The sequence below is a fragment of the Schistocerca serialis genome, chromosome 2 (assembly GCF_023864345.2).
Source record: "Schistocerca serialis cubense isolate TAMUIC-IGC-003099 chromosome 2, iqSchSeri2.2, whole genome shotgun sequence".
Classification (NCBI taxonomy): domain Eukaryota; kingdom Metazoa; phylum Arthropoda; class Insecta; order Orthoptera; family Acrididae; genus Schistocerca; species Schistocerca serialis.
The window spans coordinates 864141627-864169247 of NC_064639.1; the positions used below are offsets into that span (position 1 = coordinate 864141627).

General features: G+C 41.5%; 1 protein-coding gene across 2 annotated transcripts in view; it reads right to left on the bottom strand.

The window, feature by feature from the left end:
- Window positions 1–27621, bottom strand: part of LOC126458171 (mucin-17-like) — a 309041-nt gene that overhangs the window by 77448 nt on the left and 203972 nt on the right. For both annotated transcript variants that reach the window (XM_050095041.1, XM_050095040.1), the window contains exon 4: window positions 24628–24867. In XM_050095041.1, the coding sequence (XP_049950998.1) occupies window positions 24628–24867 (240 nt within the window). The remainder of the gene's footprint in view (window positions 1–24627; window positions 24868–27621) is intronic.

The window sequence follows — 27621 nt, forward strand, 5'->3', positions numbered from 1 at the left end:
ATTCAGAAAAAACTGCAATTAGTACAAAAAAGATTGTCTTATGGAGAGGGAACTTGCATTGGAATACCTTACAGCCGTAAATACTAAGAACAACAATCTGGCAAAATGACCTATCAGTCTAAATTTGTGTGTCAGTTTCATGAAAGCAAGTCTGTGCGCCTCCACATAGCCCCAAATTTCCCCCCTTGTGATGAAAACTCAACTTCATTTCTGCATATAAATATTATGTTTCTGAAACATAATGTTGATGATCTTGGCACTCTACTAAAAGACAGGAAAAGAATGATTTCAGGTGTTAATGAACATTGGATCAGAGAAGAAATATACTTGACATCAGGTTTTAATTTAGTTCCAGGTTACTGTAGACTTTTGCGAATACGTACAAGCACTGATTTATTTTATTTATTTATTTATTTACACGTCATGTTCTGTAGGAACAAACTGAGGAGCAAATATCCAAGGTCATGATACGAAAGCTAATAACAGATAAAAATAAAATGTTTATGAACCCAAAAAAATGTCAAGCCATAAGTTTCAGTAAATGCAGTCAACAATATAACATAAGAATCAGCTTAATTTTTCACAGAATTCCTCAACAGAATAGAAGGAGTGACCCATGAGGAAACTCTTCAGTTTCAATTTGAAAGCACATGGATTACTGCTAAGATTTTTTAATCCTCGTGGTAGCTTATTCAAAATGGATGCAGCAGTATACTACACACCTTTCTGCGCAAGAGTGAAGGAAGTCCGATCCAAATGCAGGTTGGATTTCTGCCAAGTATTAACTGAGTGAATGCTGCTTATTCTTGGGAATAAGCTGATATTGTTAACAAAAAAATGACAGTAAAGAATGAATATATTGAGAGGCCAATGTCAAAATACCCAGACTCGTGAACAAGGGTCAACAAGAGGTTCATGAACTTACACCACTTACTGCCCGAACTGCCCATTTCTGAGCCAAAAATATCCTTTTAGAATGGGAAGAGATATCCCAAAATATAATACAATACGGCGTAAGTGAATGAAAATAAGCAAAGTAGACCAATTTTCATGTCAAACGATCACTTGCTTCAGATACCATTCGAACAGTAAAAATGCCAGCATAAATTCTTTGAACAAGATCCTGAACATGGGCTTTCCTCAACAGTTTACTATCTATGTGAACACCTAGATAATTGAACTGTTCAGTTTCACTAGTCATATGACCTTTCTGTGAAATCAAAATGTCGGGTTTTGTTGAATTATGTGTTGGAAACTCTAAAACTGAGTCTTACTGTGATTTAGCGTTAGTTTATTTTCTACAAGCCATGAACTTATGTCATGAACTGCACTGCTGGAAACCAAGCCAATGTTGCACACAACATCCTTTACTACCAAGCTAGTGTCATCAGCAAACAGAAATATTTTAGTTACCCATAATACTAGAGGGCATACACTTAAATAAATACGGAACAGGAGTGGCCCCAACACTGATCTCTGGGGCACTCCCCATTTGATTATACCCCACTCAGACACAACATCACAGCCATTCTTGACACTGTGAATAATGACCTTTTACTGTCTGTTGCTAAAGTAAGAGGTGAACCAATTGTGTGCTGCTGCCTGTATTTCATAATGGTCCAACTTCTGGAGCAATATGTTGTGATCAACCCAATCAAATGCCTCAGTTAAATCAAAAAATATGCCAATCATTCAAAACATTTTGTTTAGCCCATCCAGTACCTCACAGACAAAAGAGAATATAGTATTTTCAATTGTTAAATGACTTCTAAAGCCGAACTGTTGATAGTAAATTATTTGATATAAAATGATCAGTTATCCTTACATACACAGCCTTTTCAATACATTATCCCTTTCTCCCTCTTTATAAAGCGGCTTTACTACTGAGTACTTTAATCGTTCAGGAAACTGACCATTCCTAAAGGAAAAATTACAAATATGGCTAAATACAGGGATAATATGTGCAGCACAGTACTTTAATATTCAGCTAGGCACTCCATCATATCCATGAGAGTCCTTAGTCTTCAGTGATTTAATCACTGACTCAATCTCCCCCTTGTCTGTATCACATAGGAGTATTTCAGACATCAATCTCCGAGAGGCATTTGCCAAGAGAGTTATATGATTCCCTGTAGAAACTAAATTTTTATTAAATTCACCAGCCTTGCTAAGAAAATGATTGTTAAATACTATATCTGATTTATCAGTAACAGAAATATTTTTACTATGAATTGACTTTATATTGTCGACCTTGTGCTGCTGACCAGACACTTCCTTCACAACTGACCATATGGTTTTTAATTATATTCTGTGAATCAAGCTATTCTATTTGTCCACCACATACTCTTTGCCTTCCTAATAACATTTTCAAGCACCTTACAATACTGGTTGTAAAGGGCAACTGTAGCTTGATTGTGACTATTTCTAACATTTTGGTATAATTCCCCACTTTGTTCTACATGATATCCTTATCCAACTAGTCAGCCACACAGCCTGCATTTTACTGCTAGTACCCATTCGAATGTGCTAATGGAAAGCAACACTCAAAGAGCATGAGAAATTTGTTAAGGAAAGCATTATATTTGTCATCTATGTTATCAGCACCATAAACATCCTGCCACTGTTGTTCCTTGACAAGTTTTAAAAAAAAGTCTCTGTTGGATTAACTTTATTACATAGTTTGTAATTAGACTGCTATTTGTGAAAAGTGCAACACCAAGAAGGAATTACACAAACAGTGCCACACTTTGTGGAAATGGCAACAGGTGTGCAAGCAATACGTGGTAAGTTTTGCTGTGAGATGGGGTACACGTAGGCCAAGCAGAGCCCTCTCATGTCGGTCCGACAGGGTCAGTGTTGTGCCTAGTGTAGTCAGTGCATAGCTGCCACACAAGGTGGAAACAATAAAGTGATTGCCAGTATGCCTCGTCGAAGTCAAAGGGAGCCATACTGACATGTGAGCGAGATCAAATAGGGCAGAATGATCAGTCTCCGGGAAACGGGGTTGTCATACCGTGTCATTTCAGCTCACACAGGGCATGCTGCTACGGCAGTGATGCATGTGTGGAAGCATTGGATAGAGGAAGGTCGTACATAGCGACAAGCGGGAACTGGACCATGAAACATGACCACAGCATGGGATGACCGTCATCTTGTCCGCATGGCCATTACAGACCATACAGCGTCATCTACAGTGTTGGCTCATCGCTGGAGTACTGCAACAGGTGTGAACATGTCTGCATCAATGGTTTGTGGCTGTCTGCTGCAGGTTGAACTGGTTGCGAGCATGCCATTACGTCGGCTTCCATTGTCCAGAAACCACAAGCTCCTCCGACTGCAATGGGCATGTGAACACCGTCACTGGGGTGCCGAGTGCAAACATGTTATCTTTTCGCATGAGTCCCACTTCAATGTGTCCTACAGTGATGCCCGCATACGTTTCCGGCAGTACCGTGGTGAACACAACCTGGAGGGCTGTATCGTGGAGCAGTATAGTGGACAAACACCAGGTGCAATGGCTTGGGGTGCCATTGGTTACAACAACTGATCTCGCCTCGTCTGTATTGTGGGCACTTTGAACAGCAATCGGTACCTAAAGGAAGTTGTGGAGCCTGAGGTACTCACTCCTGTTTCAGGCATCTCCACAGGCCACATTTCAACAGGACAATGCACGGCCAAATACTGCGAGGAATGTACAGACCTTCTTCGAAGAGCAACGGGTACCATTGCTTCCCTGGCCTGCATTTTTCCATGACATGTTGCCCATCGAACATGTCTGGGATATGGCTGGTCGGCACCTGGTGTGTAACAGTCTTCCAGTAACTGGTGTCATGGATTTGTGGGCTCGAATACAAACTGCATGGACGGAAATCCCTCAGGAACATATTCAGAACCTTAGAGATCCAATGCCATGGCATATAGTAGCTCTAATTACAGAGCATGGTGGACACACGACATAGTAAATAATAGGGCTCAAAGGACAAGTGCAGATTTGAAAATCATTTGTTAGTTGCCATATACCTAACCGGTGATATTAAATAAACTGAATCATGTATTTCCTTCTTGGTGTTGCAATTTCCACAAATGGTAGTGTATATGCGACATATGTTTGAATACAAAACCCTTTTAGTGTTAAAATTTGTACATTATGGTCTGAAAGACCATTCACCCTTTTACTAACAGAGTGCCCATCTAGCAATAAATAATGAATAAAAATACTGTCTATGTCTGTGCTACCGTTCCCCTGCACCCTAGATGAAAAAAAAGTCTGCATCAGATCATATGAATTTAGGAGATCTGCCAACATCCTTTTTCTTGCACAATCAGATACAAAATTAATATTGAAGTCATAACATATAACTAATTTCTGGTACTTCCTATAAAGTGAAGCAAGAACCCTCTCTAGCTTGAGCAGAAATGCTCTGAAGTCAGAATTAGGGGACCTATAAACAACGAAAATTAGAAGTTTAGATTCATTAAATCAACTGCCCTTGCACAACATTCAAATACCTGTTCAGTGCATTGCCATGATATGTCTATGGACTCAAATGGAATGCTGTTTTTTAGGTATATGGCCACTCCCCCACCCCACAAGGCACTCCTTGAAAAACAGGCAGCTAATCTGTGTATCCTGGTAAAGGAAGCCTCTGAATTCTCAAATTATTTAAGTTGTGCTCTGATATACCAATAATTTCAGAGTAAACATCTATAAGCAGTTCACTAACTGCTATGCTTGAAGTATATAGTGCTGTATGTTAGTTATTTGTGTGCTGAAAGTGTATTTGTAGCAGCTGTCATTCTATTGTCAATAGTAAAGTTCACAACTGTTTCTATATAACATTCTCCTGATACTGATGCGGAACAATTTATACTTTGGAAAAATCCATTCTCTATTATTAAAAATATAAAAATAAAATAAAAAATATGCCAGATACCAGATACTAATTTTTTTGCTGATTTGAACTTATAACTAATAAAAAAAAGGCATACAGGAAAGTTAATTTGCTTAACACATTAACATCTCATTGCAGACCAACAAGGCATCTTTCCTGCGTTGATAGTTCTATTAGAAGGGTAAAAATGGCCTCAAACTAAAGTACTTAATGTTGATAATCTGTCAAACCAACAAGTTATATGGATCAAATTAACAATTAAAAAGTCAGAGGAAGATTATGGACAGTTTCATTATGTTAGGCAACTAAATGATAAGAGTACTAACAGCTTCAGGGATACAGTTAAGGTACTGAACTGGAATAATGTTATCACTACTCCAAACATTTTGGTGATTTACCAGTCTCTCGAAATTTTTGATACTCCTGCCCAATGACCATAAAATGTATAAATCTAAAGCAAGGAGACATAGGCACAAAATGTTACATAAGTGGTTCACACATCATTTGCAGAAACTAAGATTGTTAGTTATGATCAATCATAATAGGATAAAAAGTGAAACTGCAGCCAAAGTAGCTTACATTAGCTTGAAAACATAATACAAATCAGAAATTGGCTCAGTGCACGTTAATAATAAGACCTTTGTTAGTGGTCATTTTTCAGAATATATAAAGAAGACAGTGGCTGTTCCCCTATACAAATTAGCCAACAAAACCTATATTACTAATTATCAGTCAACTGCTCTGGTTTCTATAATTACCAATGTTACATACAGCAGCAAACATGTCTGTACATGTCAATTAATTATACACCCATGAACAAAAGTCTTACATAACCTCGGTTCTGTGAGTTCCGGAACCTGTATAGAAAATTGGAATAGATATCAACATAAACAATATTTCTGCCCTTTTTACTGTTCATGAAAACCACAAATTGCATGTTGTGCCACCATACAGTGAGACCTTCGGAGGTGGTGGTCCAAATCACTGTGCACACCAGTACCTCTAATACCCAGTAGCATGTCCTCTTGCATTAATGCATGCCTGTATTTGTTGTGGCATTCTATCCACAAGTTCATCAAGGCACTGTTGGTCCAGACTGCCCCATTCCTCAACAGCGATTTGGTGTGGATCCCTCAGAGTGGTTGGTAGGTAACGTTGTCCATAAACAGCCCTTTTCAATCTATCCCAGGCATGTTCGATTAGGTTCACGTCTGGAGAACATGCTGGCCACTCTAATCGAGCAATGTCATTATCCTGAAGGAAGTCATTCATAAGATATGCACGGTGGGGGCAAGAATTGTCGTCCAAGAAGACGAATGCCTTACCAATATGCTGCCAATATGGTTGCACTATTAGTCAGAGGATGGCATTCACGTATCATACAGACATTATAGCACCTTCCATGACCACCAGCGGCATACGTCAGCCCCACATAATGCCACCCCAAAACAATAGGGAACCTCCACTTTGCTGCACTCTCTGGGCAGTGTGTTCAGCCTGACTGGGTTGCCTCCAAACGTGTCTCCAACGATTGTCTGGTTGAAGGCATATGCGACACTCATTGGTGAAGAGAACGTGATGCCAATCCTGAGCGGTCCATTCGGCATGTTGTTGGGCCCATCTGTACCACACTGCATGGTGTCGTGATTTCAAAGATGGACCTCGCCATGGACGTCGGGAGTAAAGTTGTGCATCATGCAGCCTGTTGCGCACAATTTGAGTCATTAACACGACATTCTGTGGCTGCACAAAAAGCAGTACTCAACATGGTGGCATTACTGTCAGGGTTCCTCTGAGCCATAATACAAAGGTAGCATCATCCACTGCAGTAGTAGCCCTTGAGCAGCCTGAGCGAGGCATGTCATTGACAGTTCTTGTCTCTCTATATCTCCTCCATGTCCGAACAACATCACTTTGGTTCACTCCGAGACGCCTGGACACTTCTCTTGTTGAGAGCCCTTCCTGGCACAAAGTAACAATGCAAATGTGATTGATCCGTGGTATTGACCGTCTAGGCATAGTTGAACTACAGACAACATGAGTCATGGTGGAATGACTGGAAGTGACTGGCTGTCGGACCACCTCCATCTAATAGGCGCTGCTCATGCATGGTTGTTTACATCTTTGGGCGGGTTTAGTGATGCCTCTGAACAATCAACGGGACTGTGTCTGTGATACAATATCCACAGTCAACGTCTATTTTCAGGAGTTCTGGGAACCGGGGTGATGCAAAACTTTTCTTGATGTGTGTTTCCTGACTATGTCTCAGTATGGTTTCAGGCCCCAAATGTCAACAGTCAAAGATACTGAAGGTATTATTTCTTTTGACCAAAGCTTTTTTTAGTTGAAAATTACCTAAATGAAGCCGCACTAATTGTCATACTAGGTTGGGTTGATTTGGTGGAAGAGAGCAAACAGTGAGGTCAATGGTCTCATTCAATCAGGGAAGGACCGGAAAGGAAGTCGACCATGCCCTTTCAAAGGGACCATCCTGGCCTTTGCCAATCATACTAGGGCATTTGATTGTGTAAACAATAAACTATTACTACAGAAACTGGAGCAATATGGCATTATTACCTACATTACTAAAATGCTATCCTGGAACCCACAACCCAGTACCATTTGCAGCATAGGGGCAACAAAAACTTGATTTTCATTATTTCGCATGTTTATTTACTGAATTTAAAATGCTGTCATGATCTGCTCAGAAAAAGGTATAATCTCATGATAAAAGTTTAATGCAATAAAATCAATATTACTGTTAGAAACTGTGTTTTTATCTTGAGGCAGCATAATTGATGGCCAGGAAATATCCATACTTCATTCATCCAGTATTTGAGCACTCAGCAAACTGCAACAAACTTTACACTTAATTTCAAATTCATGCAAAAAATTTTCTCGCAGACACCCCCCACAAATCGATGAAAGGAAAAAAGTTTATCGCTTACTATTCTTTTGTTGTCCATGCAGTAAAACTACAGCATCAGATGTGACATTTCAATTTATTACTTCTTTACTCAACACTCTTCCTGCTTTCCACATAGAAGAAAAGTATAACAAACAAGTATAGCCTAAAGCAGTCTGCACATTGACGTAATACTCATCGAGAATCTAGGTAAATAGATCTAAAACCATATCTCAGAAGCCACAGTAGAGTTATGAATATATAGGTATATATCCATTTAATATATTACCTCCACAGGCACAATGTCTCTCACTAAACCTCTTTAAAAACAAAAATTCAAAAATGGCTGAAAGACAAGACTTTTTACACACTTTAAGAATTTCAGAACTGTGCAGATTAGATTAGATTAATACTAGTTCCATGGATCATGAATACGATATTTCGTAATGATGTGGAACGAGTCGAATTTTCCAATACATGACATAATTAGGTTAATTTAACAACATACTTAAGTTAATATAACAACTTTATTTTTTGTGTTTTTTTGTTTTTCTTTATTTTTTATTTTATTTATTTATTTATTTTTTTTTTGTTTATTTTTTTTTCTTAATTTATATCTAAAAATTCCTCTATGGAGTAGAAGGAGTTGTCATTCAGAAATTCTTTTAATTTCTTCTTAAATACTTGTTGGTTATCTGTCAGACTTTTGATACTATTTGGTAAGTGACCAAAGACTTTAGTGCCAGTATAATTCACCCCTTTCTGTGCCAAAGTTAGATTTAATCTTGAATAGTGAAGATCGTCCTTTCTCCTAATATTGTAGTTATGCACACTGCTATTACTTCTGAATTGGGTTTGGTTGTTAATAACAAATTTCATAAGAGAGTATATAAACTGAGAAGCTACTGTGAATATCCCTAGATCCTTAAATAAATGTCTGCAGGATGATCTTGGGTGGACTCCAGCTATTATTCTGATTACACGCTTTTGTGCAATAAATACTTTATTCCTCAGTGATGAATTACCCCAAAATACGAGGGTCAGTCAAAAAGTAATGCCTCCTATTTTTTTTTTCTACGTTTAATTGTCAGGAAATTTAAATGCAATTACATAGGTTGAAAACCACAACATTGAGGATCATTTTGTCATTTTTCAATGTAATCTCCGCCCATCTCTACAGTTTTGGTCCATCTTTGAACAAGGGCATGTATCCCAGCACGGTAAAAATCACAGCTCTGCTTCCTAAGCCATTGACGCACGGATGTTTTGACGGCCTCCTCATCTTCAAAATGAATCCCACGATGAGCTTCTTTTAGTGGCCCGAACAGATGGAAGTCTGATGGTGCCAGGTCAGGGCTGTATGGGGGATGAGGCAAAACTTCCCATCCAATTTTGACAATCTCGTCAGAGGTGTGACGACTGGTGTGTGGTCTTGCATTGTCATGCAAAAGAAGAACATCTGCCATTGATTTTGTTGGGCGAACTCGCTGAAGACGTGCTTTAAGTTTGTTAAGGGTTGTGACGTATTGAACAGAATTTATTGTGCATCCCTGCTCCAAAAAATCAACCAGAATCACACCCTCTGTATCCCAGAAAACTGTTGCCATAACTTTCCCTGCCGATCGCACAGTTTTGAATTTTTTCTTCCTCGGCGAGCTTGTGTGACGCCACTCCATTGACTGCCTCTTTGATTCGGGTTCAAAAAAATGCACCCACGTTTCGTCCCCGGTCACAATTTTTTTCAGAAACTCATCTCCCTCCAAACGGAAGCGCTGCAAGTGTTGGGAGGCTATTGTTTTCCTTGCCTCTTTATTCTGATCGGTTAACATTCTTGGAACCCACCGTGCACAAACTTTTGAGTACCCCAATTGTTTAATAATCGTGATCACACTGCCTTTACTAAGAGAAATAATGCGACACACTTCATCTGCAGTCACCCGACGGTCACCACGAATGATGTCATCAACTTGCTGAATGTTGTGTGGAGTCACTGCACTCACCGGCCTGCCGCTCCGCTTTTCGTCAGTCAACGGTGTTTGCCCTTCAGCTTCCTTACAACGACGAACCCATCGTCTAACAGTGCTGACATCCACTGTCACAACACCATACACCTTCTTCAGTCTTTCATGAATGCGTATGGGCGTTTCACCTTCTGCATTCAAGAATTCAATCACACAACGCTGTCTCAAACGAACATCGATGTCGGCCATCTTACAAACTTCTGCTGTGCTGCCACCTGTTGACACAGAAAGTTACTACTGCAGTGGATTGCAGAAGAAGGTTTGAGGAATGGCGCCAAATTCAAATTTTTCACTTAACTTAATTTCTTTAAGTAGAAAAAAAATGGGAGGCATTACTTTTTGACCGACCCTCGTATGATGCCATATGAAAGCAATGAGTGAAAATAGGCGTAGTAAGCTAATTTACTAAGATGTTTATCACCAAAATTTGCAATGACCCTTATTGCATAAGTAGCTGAACCCAAACGTTTCAGCAGATCATCAATGTGTTTCTTCCAATTTAAACTCTCATCAATGGACATACCTAAAAATTTGGAATATTCTACCTTAGCTATATGCTTCTGATTAAGGTCTATATTTATTAATGGCGTCATACCATTCACTGTACGGAACTGTATGTACTGTGTCTTATCAAAATTCAGTGAGAGGCCATTTACAAGGAACCACTTAGTAATTTTCTGAAAGACAGTATTGACAATTTCATCAGTTAATTCTTGTTTCTCAGGTGTGATTACTATACTTGTATCATCAGCGAAGAGAACTAACTTTGCCTCTTCATGAATATAGAATGGCAAGTCATTAATATATAATAAGAACAACAAAGGACCCAAGACTGACCCTTGTGGAACCCAATTCTTGATAGTTCCCCAGTTTGAGGAATGTGCTGATCTTTGCATGTTACGAGAACTACTTATTTCAACTTTCTGCACTCTTCCAGTTAGGTACGAATTAAACCATTTGTGCACTGTCCCACTCATGCCACAATACTTGAGCTTGTCTAGCAGAATTTCATGATTTACACAATCAAAAGCCTTTGAGAGATCACAAAAAATCACAATGGGTGGTGTTCGGTTATTCAGATCATTCAAAATTTGACTGGTGAAAGCATATATGGCATTTTCTGTTGAAAAACCTTTCTGGAAACCAAACTGACATTTTGTTAGTACTTCATTTTTACAGATATGTGAAGCTACACTTGAATACATTACTTTCTCAAAAATTTTGGATAAAGCTGTTAGAAGGGAGATTGGACGGTAATTGTTGACATCAGATCTATCCCCCTTTTTATGCAAAGGTATAACAATAGCATATTTCAGTCTATCAGGGAAAATGCCCTGTTCCAGAGAGCTATTACACAGGTGGCTGAGAATCTTACTTATCTGTTGAGAACAAGCTTTTAGTATTTTGCTGGAAATGCCATCAATTCCATGTGAGTTTTTCCTTTTAAGCAAGTTTATTATTTTCCTAATTTCAGAGGGAGAAGTGGGTGAGATTTCAATTGTATCAAATTGCATAGGTATGGCCTCTTCCATTAACAGCCTAGCATCTTCTAATGAACACCTGGATCCTACTATTTCCACAACATTTAGAAAATGATTATTAAAAATATTTTCAACTTCTGACTTTTTGTTCGTAAAGTTTTCATTCAATTTGATGGTAATACTGTCTTCCTCTGCTCTTGGTTGACCTGTTTCTCTTTTAATAATATTCCAAATTGTTTTAATTTTATTATCAGAGTTGCTGATTTCAGACATGATACACATACTCCTGGATTTTTTAATAACTTTTCTTAATATAACACAGTAGTTTTTATAATTTTTGATAGTTTCTGGGTCACTACTCTTTCTTGCTGTCAGATACATTTCCCTTTTCCGGTTACAAGATATTTTTATACCCTTAGTAAGCCATGGTTTGTTACAAGGTTTCTTACGAGTATATTTAACTATTTTCTTGGGGAAGCAGTTTTCAAATGCATTTACAAAAATGTCATGAAATAAATTATATTTTAAATTGGCATCAGGTTAACGGTACACCTCATCCCAGTCTAACTGCTGTAGGCTTTCCCTGAAATTTGCAATTGTTAAATCGTTGACTGAATGTACTACTTTGGAGGACTGTTTAGTATTGCTGAATGGAGCTATGTCATATATTGTAACTAGCTGTGCACCATGATCAGAAAGACTCTAACTTACTAAATAATCCCAAGAAAGGAGAATTAAATCAAGAAAATAAGTAAATTACAGGGAAAAACTGCTGGTCTTTGCTTACCTTCACAAGGCAGAAATAATTGTACCACCAGTGGACACACATAAAAGAGATGCACTACCTATGTTTCAAAGCTAATAGCTGTTCCATTGCACAATGTTAAAAAGATCGAGAGGGGAGACAGCCACCTATTCTGTCTACCCTCACTCTACAAGCAACTGAAATGAGTACGTCACAACTGGCAGACGGCTGAAATCTAGCAAATAAATATGGCACAAACATAAACATTAGGCTATGCTACAGGCTGATCTGTTACCACAACTTTTATTTGGCATTCAATTTCATTGATGTCACCACCTCACAACCAACTATTACCTTTGATCTTAACCTAGCACTTGAGCTACTCTACAGATCAATCTATCAGCACAAATGCATCAACCAGTCTAGCCAAACACCAGTTGAACCATACTCATTTTAGCAACTAATCTCATTATCTCCTCTTCACTACAGTTGGGTTTCTCACATTCTGATGACAGAGTAAATCTGTTACACTCATTGAAGGGCCAGAAACAAACTAGAAACATGACAGCAAGTACCAGTATGCCTCATTGACATCAAAGGGTGCAACATCAGCATGTGAAATAGTTCAAATGAGGGAGAGTCATTGCTATCTGGCAAATCAGTTTGGCCTAGAAGCAATCAGCAGTGTTGAACCACAGGTTTCTATTTTGGATTCCTTGTTGCTTCTGCTATACATGATGATTTTTCGCTTGCATTGTCAGAAAACGTTATGTTTGTCTTTTCTGTGTATCATATAGTTATAGAAATAAAATGTAGTGCAAGTTTTCTTTATGAAAAGGGATTTAATGAAATCATCTATAGTTTGTGTAAAACAAATTAATCATCATCAAATGCTGACAGGACTCGGTACATATTATTCAGTATTTGTCACAGAACTACACCAGTTACAACATAGTCTATTCAAACAATGAAGTAAAAGACACTGAAAGTGTGAAGTTTTGGGGACTAATGATAGATTGCAACCTTCACTGGAAAATCCATACTTTAGAATTAGTAAAGTGTCTTAATTCAAGTAGATTTGTCATCTGCTGTATGCATGGTTTGGTTTCCTGATGTAAAAAAAGCTAATGATTTTTGGTGAAACTCACCTAACAGGGAGGGTAAAAAAAAGTGTCTCCTGCGAACTCCATCTGGTGCTACAGTAGAGTTGGCGAGAGAAGATCCCTGAAGTGACATGTTGGTTTGGTGCAGCTCCTTCATGCACCTATCCCAACCAACCAAGCAATGTTATTTTGCATAAATCTCTACATAATCACCTCAATGTTGTCACAGCTCTACATCTACACTTATATTCTTCAGACCATCATTAAGTGCATGGCAGAGGGTACATCCGATTCTACCAGTTATTAGATTTTCTTCCCGTTCCTCTCACATATAAGGCGCGGGAAGTGATTGTTTGAATGCCTCTGTTTGTGCAGTAATTATTCTAATCTTATCCACATGATCCCAAAGTGAACAATATGTAGCGGGTTGTAGTATATTCCTAGAGTCATCACTTAAAACCGGTTCTTCAAACTTTGTTAATAGATTTCTCAGGATAGTTTACATCAATCTTCAATAGTCTTTCAGTTCAGTTCCTTCAGTATCTCTTGACACTCTCCCACAGATCGAACAAATCTGTTACCATTCATGCTTTCCTTCTGTGTGTATGTGCAATATCCCCTGTTAGCCCCATTTTTACTGTTCCTACACACTCGAACAGTGTTCTAGAACCAGTCACGTGAGTGATTTGTAAGCAATCTTACTCATAGACTGATTGCACTTCCACAGTGTTCTGCCAATAAACCAGACTACCACTCCTTTACCCAAAACTGAGCCTATGTTATCATTCAATTTCATATCCCTACAAAGTGTTACACCCAGGCATTTATTTGGCCAACTCCAACAGTGACTCACTGATATTATAGTCATAGGATACAACTTTTTTTTTTTCATTCTGTGAAGTGCATAATTTTACATTTCTGAAAGTTTAGACCAAGCTGTCAATTTCTGCACCAAGTTGAAATCTTATCAAGACCTGACTGATTATTTTATACAGCATTATAAATAACTGCAACATCTGCAAAAAGCCTGTTTTTACTATTAATATTGCCTGCAAGGTCATCACCTGCCATGTTATCTGAGAGCACTAATGCGCTGCTTCCTGGAATCGGGTAGGTGTGTTGGCCCCGGATCGAATCCACCCGGCGGATTAACGGCATGGGCCGATGTGCCGGCCAGCCTGGATTTGGTTTTTAGGCGATTTTTGACATCCCACTAGATGAATACTGGGCTGGTCCACACAACTCTTTCATGGTTTACACTCTAGACACAGACAGCTGGGGTACACTGATTCCATCCCGGGGAGAAAGAGGGGCGGGGGGGGGGGGGGGGGGGGGGGCGGTATGGGGTGGCAGCAGGAAGGGCATCTGGTCCCCCTTTTCAAATTAACCATGCCAAATCCGATTGTAACAATGCCGACCCTGCGAAAAACTATGGGACAAGGCACAAGCAAAAGAATAAGATTGTCTGCAAGGTCATTAATATACAACAGGAACAGCAATGGTTCCAACACACTTCCCTGGTGCACACAAGAAGTTAACTTCTATAGGTGACAATGACTCTCCATCCAAGATAACACATTGTGTCCTCCCTACCAAAAAGTCTCAGTTCAGTCATAAATTTCACTTAATACCCCATATGATCACACTTTTGACAATAAGCACTGCTGTGGTACTGAGTCAAATTCTGAGTCAAAATCAAGAAATACTGCATCTACCTGACTGCCCTGATCCAAAGTTTTTAGTATGTCATGTGAGGAAAGTGCGAGCTGTGTTTCACAAGATCAATGTTTTCAGAATCCATGCTGGATGGCACTGAGGAGGTCATTCTGTTCAAGATCCCTCATTCTGTTTGAGCTCAGAAAATGTTCTAAGACTCTGGATGTCAAGGATAATGGATGGTAGTTTTGTGGACCACTTCTACTACTCTTCTTGAGATGGGTGTAACCTGGATTTTTTTCCAAGAAATGGGAACGATTTTTTGTTCAAGGGGTTTATGACAGATTACAGTTATAAGAGGAGTTAATTCAGTCACAAAATTCAGTACAGAATCTTATAGGGATTCCATTGAGTCCTGGACCTTTGTTCAAGTTGAACGATTTCAGCCATTTATCAACACCACTGACTCAATGAACAACTGCGGTTTTTGCCAGTAACCATTTGTGCTTAGCAGTTGAAAGCTGGGAAGAGTGTTGCAGGCTGCCACGAATCATCTCTCATCGACTGTAGTACAATTATAGCACATCCTGCAAAGGCCTTGTCTACTATTCGAGACCACTTTAATATGTCATAGCTGCACCTTTAAATACAGTCAAGTTCTTGATAGTAAACAACAAAGTTAAGGACTTTAGTCAGTACCTTTTCGTTCCCATACTGATCTGCTGCCTGGCCATGGATGTAGCTGAGCGTTCACCATGTATGTTAGGCAAGGCAATTAGTGCGACATCCCAAGTTAATTGTGAGGCCAATATTTCTCATGGACCTTGAGCCAACCTGAATGATCTTGCTAATTGCTGTCTGATTTAAAAACCAATGTTCAATGCAATTTGAAAGCTGTCACCTTCACAAGTATATGCAAATACATATATGTACCAAATATATACATTGTCAATCAATGTGTATGTTTATTTACTTCCTCTCCATATATTGCACTCTAATAGTTCTAGACATAAGAGGAATCATGCCACCATGTCTGAATGGTATGTTTAATCTGTTCATACAGGTCAGTTTTAATGGTGTCCGCCCCCGATAGCTGCGTGGTCAGCATGACAGAATGTCAATCCTAAGGGCCCGGGTTCGACTAGTGGCTCGGTCGGATATTTTCTTCATTCAGGGACTGGGTGTTGTGTTGTGTTGTCCTAATCATCATCATTTCATCCCCATTGACACGCCAGTCACTGAAGTGGCATCAAATTGAAAGACTTGCACCCAGTGAACGATCCACCTGACAGGAGGCCCTAGTCACACGACATTTACATTTTAGTTTTAATGGTATCAACAAACTGTTATATACAACTACAAGATGTGTGTGCATTAATGCCCCTAGAAGTGGCAATTAAAATTTTAATTTGTAACTTTAAAATTATTTTAATGACCAGATATGCTTTTTAGACTCGTATGTGTGAACACCCGAAAAAGCAGCAGATATTTGCCACAGTTTAGTGTTGTTAGAGTTTTTTGCATTACAGCGTTTTATATTATGCTTCAGGAGGTAGTTTCTAACAAAACACACACTGATGGGGCTTTGACTTGCTCAACAAGAAATAATGTCTCTTGCTGTTTAATCTTAAAATGTACCTGACCAGAGTGTTTATATTAACTATGCACAACCTACTTACTCCATTTTATTTATGACAGTGGCTCTAAACAAACCCCAATATTCGTAATGTGTGGCCCTTGCCTATGTAATGTAAGTTATCCCACTGGACGTTGAATCTGTTAAATCTTATTATATGGTAGTGTACCACAGTGTATTTCCACAGCCCTAAAGATACTTGCATTGGTAAAGTGGAACGTGCAAAAATAAAGAAGTAGTTATGTGTGACTTGTGGCTGTTCTACAATTTTAATTTCTAATGGTCACTGTTCCCCTGCAGGCAAATGCCTGCACTGGCTAAAATTGTAAAACATGGTAGTAGACCATTGTTTTAAGACATACAACCAATGAGCTATCTTGCATTTTATATGTAGCACAGTGTCTGGAATGACCTTTGGTTGTTTCGTTGGTTGGTTGGTTTAAAAGTGGGGGTGGGGACAACAAACTGCTAGATCATCTGTCCCTCGTTCCAATTAAAATAGTTTCACAAGGGTGGTAATAAAATAATCGAGACATACAAAACACAGTTGAAAGAAAGGATTAAACCTCAAGAATGAAAGAAGGGCAAAACACACTAAAATGGACAAAATTGGACAAGAAAACCACAGAGCGACGCAGGAAACACATAGAAGAGATCAAAACCAGAGAGCAGATTACCATGGCTGGCTGATCATGTGAATAAAAAGCAAAGCCAGCCACTCTGCAACACATTAAAACCTCCAGCCTATAAGCACTAGGGTGGAGGACACAGAGGGACAAAGGACATGCACTAAAACTTAGATCAAATGATATAACTGACCCTCAAGAATAAAACATAAAACAAAAGCTGCTGTTGAGGCACTGTCACTCAATACTGACGGTAGGGTGCTGGGACAGTTAAAAGTCCGCCACAGAGCAGCTAAAAGTGGGCAGTCCAGCAAGAGGTGTACGACCACCATTTCAGAGCCACAGTGACACCAAGGAGGGTCCTTGTGACAGAGGAGGCATTAGCCACGTATGGGCAATGCAGAGCCGGCCAATGACAACTCATTCCCTGCAAGAGGACAGCAAGGAAAACTTCCACACATTCTTAGTCTCCTTAATGATACGCGGTTTGTTGTGTGTAATGCTATGCCATTCTGTCTCCCAAAGCCAAAACAACCCTGTGGCATAAGACAGAATGCAGGTCAGTTTCAGAGATGCCCATCTTCAGAAGTGGCTTCCACATAGCCTGCTTGGCCAGCCTGTCAGCAAGTTCATTGCCTGGGATTCTGACATGTCCTGGGGTCCACACAAACACCACTGAATGACGGGACCATTCCAGGGCATAGACAGATTCCTGAATGGACACTTACCAAAAGATGGCGAGGTAGCACTGGTTGATAGTTTGTAGGCTGCTCAAGAAGTCAGTACACAGGAAAAATGACTCACCAGGGCATGAGCGGAAGTGCTCAAGAGCACGAGATATGGCCACCAGCTCTTCAGTGAAAACACTGCAGCCACCTGGCAAGGAGTGCTGTTCAATATGATGTCCTTCATTAACGTATGCAAAGCCTATGTGACCATCGGCCATCGACCCATCGATGCAAACCACTTTATGGCCCCAGTACATGTCGAGAATCGAGAGGAAGTGATAACGAAGAGCTGCAGGGTTAACGGAGTCCTTAGGGCAATGCAAAACGTTCAGAAGAATCTGCAGCCTAGGTGTACAACATGGAGGTGTACATGAATGGACCTTGAGGAGAGGTGGTAATGGGAAGGTCTCTGGTTCAGACAGAAGGGTGCAGAAGCAAACCACAATCATACGCCCTGACCTGGGCTGCCGATGCGGGAGATGAACCGCAGTGGTTTGGAAAAGGAGACAGTAATTTGGATGCACAGGAGAATTATGAACATGTGCAACATAACTGACCAGCATTTGTGCACGCTTAACCTTCAATAGAGGGACTCCGGCCTCCACCAGGACACTGGTCACTGGACTCATTCTAAAAAGTCCCGTCACTAGGCGAATGCAACAGTCGTGCACTGGGTAGAGTAAATGCAATGCTGAGGGCACTGCCGGACCATAAACCAGACTCCCATAGTCAACACAGAATTGAATAAGGGCTCTGTAGAGCTGCAGGAGTGTAGAGCAATCTGCACCACAGTTGGTGTTGCTCAGGCACTGGAGGGCATTGAGGTGCTGCCAGCACTCCCGCTTAAGCTGACAAAGGTGAGGTAGCCAAGTCAATTGGACATCAAAAACCAGTCCTACGAATCGATATGTCTCCACTACAGTGAGTGGATCGTCATTACGGTAAAGTTCTGATTCTGGATGAATAGTGCAATGCTGACAGAAATGTATGACATGTGACTTGGCAGCTGAAAACTGGAAGCCGTGGGGTAGAGCCCATGACTGCGCCTTGTGAATGGCTCCCTGTAGGTGCTGCTCAGCAATACTAGTACTGGACAAGCAGTATGAAATGCGGAAGTCCTCCGCATACAGAGTAGATGAGACTGATGGCCCTACAGCTGCTGCTAGACCATTAATAGCCACTAAAAATACACACACACTCAATATGGAGCCCTGCGGAATGCCATTCTCTTGAATATGGAAGGGGAACTATGGGAGGCACCGACTTGGACACGGAAAGTACAGTTTTAGATAAAAATCAGGCAAGGATATGATGTCGCCAGGTCACGTCGTATGCTTTACGTAAGTCAAAAAAGATGGCAACCAGATGTTGGCACCTGGATAAGGTTGTTCGGATGGCAGACTCTAGGGACACAGGATTAACAGTGGTAGAGCGAACCTGGTGGAAGCCGCACTGACATGGAGCCAGTAGGCCATGTGACTCCAGGACCCAACCCAACTGCCGACACAACATACATTCCAGCAGCTTACAAAGAGAGTTGGTGAGGCCAATGGGCCAGCAGCTATCCACATCAAGCAGGTTTTACCGGGTTTGAGCACCAGAATGATGGTGCTCTACCGCCACTGCGATGGGAAGATGCCATTGTATCAGATCCAGTTGAAGGTGACGAGGAGATGTCACTTGTCGTCAGACGAGAGATGTTTAATCACCTGACTGTGGATCCGACCTGGCCCATGAGCTGTGTCAAGGCAATGTGCAAGGGCTCTGAGGAGCTCCCACTCAGTAAATGGGGCGTTATGGGGGTTCACTGTGGGAGACAACTTTCCTTTTCATCTGTCATTTGAGGGTGCAAAAGGCTGGGGGGTAATTCTCCAACACAGAGGCTCGAGCATAGTGCTCACCAAAGTGCTTGGAATTTGCGTTTACATCAGTAGATAACATGCCATTGATGTTAATTGCCAGGGACACCTGTTGGGTCCGGTAACCAAAAAGACGTCTGATGATCCTCCAGACTTGGGAAGGTGACATGTGGCACCCAATTGTCAACACATACCTCTCCCAACATTCCAGTTTCCGTTGTTTTATAAGATAGCTAAGGCTGGCACGGAGCTGATTAAAGGCTATTAGGTGCTCTAGGGAAAGGTGCCACTTATATTGCTGTAGAGCTCGCCAACACTCTTTAGTTGCCTCAGCGACTTCTGTCACCCACCAAGGGACTGTCTTTCACCGGGGTCACCATAAAGAACAAGGGATTGCATTTTCCACCACAGAAACGATCGTTGTAGTGACCTGCTCAATGACAACATTGATGGCACCATGTGGGGGAGGGGACTGTCTTTCACCGGGGTCACCATAAAGAACAAGGGATTGCATTTTCCGCCGCAGAAACGATCGTTGTAGTGACCTGCTCAATGACAACATTGATGGCACCATGTGGGGGAGATTCAAAGGTGGCAGCAGAGGTGAAGGCCTCCTAGTGTACCTTGTTTAAAGCTTATGGGCATAACACTGGGGGAGCGACAGGAAGATGGGGAAGTGGTCACTACCACACAGGTAGTCATGTGCTCTCCAGTGGATAGATGTGAGAAGGCCAGGTCTGCAAACCGAGAGATCAATGGCCGAATGTGTGCCATGTGCCACACTGAAATGTGTGGGGGGCACCTGTATGTAAGAGGCAGAGGTCGAGTTGTGAAAGTAAATTTTCGACCACACTACCTCGGTCAGTAAGCATGGTGCCACCCCACAAGGGGCTATGTGTGTTGATATCTCCCAAAAGTAGGAAAAGTTTAGGGAGTTGATCAATCAGTGCAGCCAATACACTCAGGGATACTGCACCATCTGGAGAGAAATAAACATTGCAGACAGTTATTTCCTGCAGTGTCCTTATCCTGTCAGCCACAGCTTCAAGAGGGGTTTGAAGGGGCACAGGTTCACTGCATACAGACTTCAGGACATAGACGCAAACTTCACCTGACACTCTATTATAGTCACTATAGTTTCTGTAATACCCCTTACAGCCGCAGAGGGCAGGGTCCGCTTTGGTGGGGAACAGGTTTCCTGGACAGCGATGCAGAAAGCAGGGTAAAGCTTAACAATTGCCATAGCTCAGCCAGGTGGTGGAAAAAACCTCCGCAATTCCACTGGAGGATTATGTGATCATGAGACTGGGAAGGCATGAAACACTCAATGAGGCAGTCTGCGCCTTAGGGTCACCTGCTGCCACCAGAGGAGTACTTGTGATAGACATCCATTGTGTCTGACGGCCCAGCAAGATCTAGGTCCTCAGTGGACGCCAGACTCTCCACCTCATCCTCAGACACAGAGCTTGTAGCTAGTGGTGGTGTGCATGCCACCGCAGTGCCTTGGTTCTTGGGGGTCTTTTTCTTTTTTGGTTTCTCTCGCTGCTCCTTAGGTTTGTCTGGCTGGGAGGGTTTCACTGATTCAGTCTCAGGGACTGAGGAGGACCGTGAAGCTCTACGATCAGCTACCTGTGGTTGTTTCAGCAACTTGCGGGTGTCAGATATGCCGCTGGTAGGAACCGGGAAAGGGAGTGACCCAAGGGATCCCTTCCTGGCAAGAGGAACAGAAGAAGACTTACACTTCTCTGGCTGAGAAGTGGGCCCTGATGTCCCTGATGGTTGAGGGGTGTTACTTCTGAAGTAGATTGTGCAGGAGCAACAGCTCTGAGAGCCAACTGTACGCAGAGGAACGGAAGATGGTAAAACCGTAGTCATAGTGGCGGCACACGTTGACATCATATGCACAAGATGTAGCCTCTCATATTTTCTCTTAGCCTCAGTGTAGGTCAGTCGGTCCAGGGTCTTGTATTCCATTATTTTTCTTTCTTTCTGGAGAATCCTGCAGTCTGGCGAGCAAGGCAAACTGTGCTCTCTGCAGTTTCCACAGATGGGAGGTGGGGCACAGGGAGTATTGGGATGTGAACGATGTCCACAATCCTGACAGGTGATGCTGGAAGTACAGTGGGAGGACATATGACACTTAAAAACACCACATCGGGGGAGGGATATATGGCTTTATTTCACAGTGGTAGACCATCACCTTGACCATCTCGGGTAATGTGTCACCCTCGAAGGCCAAAATGTAGGAACCAGAGGCAATCTGATCATCCCTTAGACCCCAGTGGAAACGCCAGATGAAACAGACACCTTGCTGCTCTAAATTGGAATGCAGCTCATCGTCAGACTGCAAAAGAAGGTCCCTGTGAAATATGGTACCCTGGACCATATTAAAACTTTTATTGGGCATGATGGAAACAGAAACATCCCTCAGCTTGTCACAGGCGAGTAGTCCCCATAACTGGGCAGACGATGCTGTTCTGATCAAGACCGACCCTGACCACATTTTGGGCAAGTGCTCCACCTCCCCAAACTTGTCCTCTAAATGCTCCACAAAAAACTGAGGTTTCATTGACAAGAAAGATTCCCCATCAACTCTTGTACATACAAGGTACTGGGATGAATAAGCTTCGCTGCCATCCTTAGCCTGGTGTTCTTCCCAGGGTGTGGATGGGGGGAGGGGGGGGGGGGGGGGCAATTTGGGGTTGTATTTCTTAGCACTGAAGTTAGACCTTGACCGCTTAGAGTCTGCTGGTGTTTGATCACCAGCAAGAGATCACATACTATGCTTCATGGTGTGTCATTCGCCCTGATGCCACACACTCTGACCACTGGCTCTCTCTATGGGCACCACCCAGCTTCAGCAAAGACCACCTGGCAGGATGGCCATTGCTGGGAGTCCTGATGCCCCAGGGTGACGGGCATCTACTCCTTGGCATACGTGGGGAGTTAATGGGGCAGGCATCAGCACAGTGATCCCTGTGTGGTCAGGGGGCTACAACCAACAGAGTACATGGTGGTTTCACCACAATGGACTGGTTACCGTGATGGAGGCACAAATGAGCTAAGAAGTACATCATCATTGACAGCACAGAAAGCGATACTGCACAGATGATGGAGGAAAATGCACCCTGGAGGGTGGCCTCGCCCAACAGCTGGAGAATGAGTGTCGACGAAGGATGCAAGAGGTCTCAGTGCATGATGGACACTATGTACCATGTAAGGTGCCCTTCCCCAGATGGCTCACTCTTCGGGAAAATTTTGAAAAATGGAGGTCAAACCCTATAGGGGCAATCACATAAGGCCGAAACATGTGAGACTGCTATTAGTCATTTTTTACGACAGGCAGGGATACCTTGGGCCTATTCTAACCCCTGGACTCACAGGGGCCTGGAGTGGCCTTTAGCATGGTTTTTAAGGTGATATTTGTATATATAGGGTGTCTATAACTTAAGTTCCAGTAACAAAACGCTGTGGATTGAGAAGTACTGCTGAAGATGATGTAAAATTTGAACAGTTTATTATTGATCCATAGGGAAACGTCATGGGGAAAAAAAGACGAAGATTTTATCTATAGCAAGCATCATAATATACACAGCAAAAGACACACAGCACACAATGTTTCCTTAATTTGTATCCCCCCCCCCCCCCCCCACCTCCCTCCCCGCCCCCAAACACACACAACTGCAGTCGTGTGCGCAAGTTGCGTTTGCATGAGTGTTTGTGTCTGTCTGTCTGTCTGTCGTCTACTTTTGACGAGGGCCTTTTTGGATGAAAGCTTATTTTGTGACAGTCTTTTTGTTGTGCCTATCTGCGACTCGGCATCTCCACTATATGGCGAGTAGCAGCTATCTTTTTTATAATACTATAACTTAGAATCAAATGCAATATGTCATTTTATTTGGACTTTTTAGGGCACTTCTGATTATGCGCCTAGCTTTAAGACTCAATTATTGTATAAAAAGTTGTAAATAACGTTGGCCATTAAGTGATATAGATATTTGGGATTTCCATGGTAGGGAGGACCAAACTTATAAAAGGTGATGGCTATCCTGCTCGTTCACACTTGGATGGAGTTGAAGACGCAGGACCTATGCTGGTTTGGACAGTGATCATGTCATACAGTTTTAGGGGATAGAAGTTTTTCTGTGATGATGGTCGTGACACTTAGAAATATTCTGTGCAGTAGCTCAGTGGGGACTTGGAAAAATTTACAATAATCAGTGCTCTGATTTATTCTGCCAGTAGTTTGGTAGACCTTGCATTTTAATCTTAAGCTGGTTCAAAGTTAGAGTGATCTTACATCAAGTCAAACTATAACTCTGTCTGTTTCTATTTAGCTGCACTATTTCAGCACTGATCCACACTTAGAATCATTCCAGCATGTGACTACTGTACTTCTATTTTGTGTGTTTAGTATTTGAACTTGAGCACATGTTGTGTTTCCCATATTTTAATTATATAGTAAGCTTACAATCCACTATATGAGGAGCTCAAGCAATTTAAATCCATTTAATTTTGCTGATGAGATTAATTACCAGTCTGCTTTCAGTGTATGACAATCCACTCACTATATGGGGAGCTAAGCAATTTAAATCCATTTAATTTTGCTGATGAGATTAATTACCAGTCTGCATTCAGTGTATGACAAACGATAATAAACTATTATTACTGAACTTTAAAACTTACAGTTGGTGAACATTATTTAGATTACTGCACCTATATTCAAACTAAGATTGTTTAATCTGGTTTACACATCAGGAACAATTTATTACTTTATTTAAGAAAAGTCTACAGCTGCAGCATCCCCAAAGGCAATGCAGAGACAGCAAAACAAGTTTTATTTCAAAATATTCGCAGAACTATTGGCAGTATTATGACTTAAGAACTCCTGCTGAAGAGACGATAGCAGTGTACAGGATCCTAAAAGGCAAATGGCACCTACTCTATTAACAGTGCCGTGAGTGGCCAGACATACCTGCTGTAGGTTCATCAACCGCAAGTACTCTTGGTGCCGCGGACAAAGACGGTGTGCTTTCCGCGGAGGTGCCGTTCTGCTCCCACCTTCGAAGGTAGAGGAGGAGGTAGAAACAGCAGACGCAGAGGCACAGCTAGACACAGAGGAGGTGTCAAAGCTGGTAGGTGTCTTGCATCGCCGGTACGGGTATGGTTGCTTCTGGATCTCGGCAAGCACCACCACTTCATCATCATCGGCACACTGCAACAATCAAACAGGGCAAGAGGAGCTACAAGCAGCCTACTGGATTGCCACAGTTGGACAAAAATGTTGAAAACCCGTCCATTTTGGCAAATGATTGCCTCTGACCTAATCATTGCATTTATATCATTAAAACATCACCTCCAAGAAGGAGTTTAACTTCATGTGTGTATATAGTAAATTAAGAAGAATACATGATAAAAATTTTAGGTGATCTGAGGAGTTTACCACAGGTGATAAATTTAGGATACCGGGCTGGATTCTCTGTCAGCAGCTACAGTTCTAGCTCCGAAGAGTCTCACTTAAAACAGCTCAGATAACTTATACAGGAATGTTGTTCTGTGCAACTCCAGTGCTGTGCCAAAGTTCATCAATGGCAGTGACTGCTGAGTGGTAGCGTGCTAATCTCTCGGCAACCCATGACCAGATGTTTTCCGTTGGTGAGAGATCAGGAGCACATGCTGGCCCAGGAATCAATCGAACACCACCTGTATTGAGGCGGTCAGGTCAGCTTGGACAACATGCAGTCTCGTTTTATTTCTTTGAAAGATAACATCACAGATACCTTGAGGATACAATAGACAATGGCCTTGGCACACCAGAAATGTAATGCCTGCTGTCCAAACTACCAGCTATGCGAACCTGAGGTGACTGTTGTGTAATCACATGCACCCATAACGTCATGTGAGATGTAAGGTCAGTGTGATGGTGATGTGTATAAGCTATTAACATTCTCTTTCCTTGCACCCTCCACAATGGTTATATTCAACATGATGACATACACAGAACCAGGACTTGTCTGAGAAGACGACATGGTGCCACTTATGTAAACAATTTGTTGTCAAGTGCACCACTTTCTATGTGGATACTTGTCTTGCTGCAAACAATTTCATTACCTGGCTCAACAAACGTTAAGTGGCTGTATGATCCTGTACAGTCGAGTGAACAATATGTTGGTCCTCTTAGGTGTTATTCAGATGGAGCTATTAAGATCCTGCATGGTGGTATGGCCCTCTCGAATCTGTCTGTTCCGTATTTGCACAAGTCGTGTTATTCCAACCAAAACGAAAACAATACCATAAAATTATAAACCACAGTCCTCGGGTGCCACTATCCCGTTGCTGTCTTAATTCTGCAATGTGGTGGCAGACTTTCTTTGCCTTACAAGAGGCATAACACAATCTTCTCATAAGCAACCAACATTCAAATACTATTTCTGAATAAGCAACCGGTTGTGTAAACTTTCCCTACATACAGGATGTAGATGGCATTCTTCCAACACAACTTGTTTGGTTGCTCTGAAATGCTAATGATTTCCATATCTGAGCTTTCATTGTGAATGGTCGTATATAGTTGCAAAGTAGTACTACTAACTCTTGAGAAGCATCAAAAACAGTCAAGTGGGCCTCAGCCAATATAATACAGACCATAATCTCAGAGTAATATTTTAATGTGAAGTTTAGAGGCCAGGGGAATCATTTCATGCCATACTTATCTAACCAACTGTGTACATTTTCAGCCATTTGTCTGGGTGCATTATTATTCTGTTTTCCCTCAGGGAAAAAGTTTGGATCTTACTGCATAGTTTTATGAAAAAAAAAGAAAAAAAAAAAAGAAAAAAAAAAAAAACAGATTTCCGCAGAATATTATTCCCAATCACACTGCCAAACCAAAGTGCACAAAGTAAACAATCTTCTGACATTTTGATAGAAAAAACTAGCATTCATTCACATGTAGAGTAGAAGTTACTGAACTTCACAACTGACAACCTGCAAAATGAAGTTCCCAATGAGTTTTTAAAAACACTGAACATTCTGTATTAGATGACATATTTACCGTAGGCTTTTGGTGGATTAAACTCTTGATCCGTGGAAAGGAGGATCTCTGACCTGTGAGCCAGTGGGAAGTTAGTATGCTCTGTAGTATGTAACGATTACTCTACTCATATATATTGTGCTTAGCAATAAATAGTATCATGTTGCATCACTATTCCGTTATCACACCTCCAGTACCCCATTTCCAACAGTGGTGACCTAGAATTTCCACGTCGCGCACTGATTTTGCTGTTAGCCAAAAAATCTGTCAGTTTGATAAGGCCATCGACACGGCTACCATTACAAACAGCTCAACTACACTGTTCCTTTGCCAATACCTCACTCAGAAAAGTCGACATCATCTCTCAACATGTGCTCATGAGTGCCATGGACATTCCTATGCAAAATCGCAAAATGTCCGCGAAGGTTTGGATGATACTCCAATGCAGAACGACATAGCGACAATACCTTTATTGTTCGCCGCATCTTCGGACCAACCTCGCATTGCCGCCGATGTCCAGCAGCGAACTGTGTATTCCTGGAACTTGAGACAAAAGTAGTCCAGAGAATCACAATAAACAACGACCAGTGGCCTCCGTTAGAAATGTTAATCCAAGTGCATTCGAACTTCAGACAGGGCAAAACATTGTGTTTTCCATTGCTAGTGATTATGAGCGTTATGACACTCGCATTAACGACCTGAACCATACGGATGCCTCGCACAGTGCCGTGACGGCTGAACAACAATGGTCTGTGGCAAACCACAGTCATTCTGTTTTGTCATCCACCGATCAACGAACCACGGGATCAAGGTTTACGAGGGGTGTTTGAAAAGTCCGTGCAAAAATAAAAACTACTTATGTGTTTGGAATAAACCTTTTTTACTTTTTGACATAGTCTCCTTTTAGACTTAGACACTTCATGCAATGCTGTTCTAATT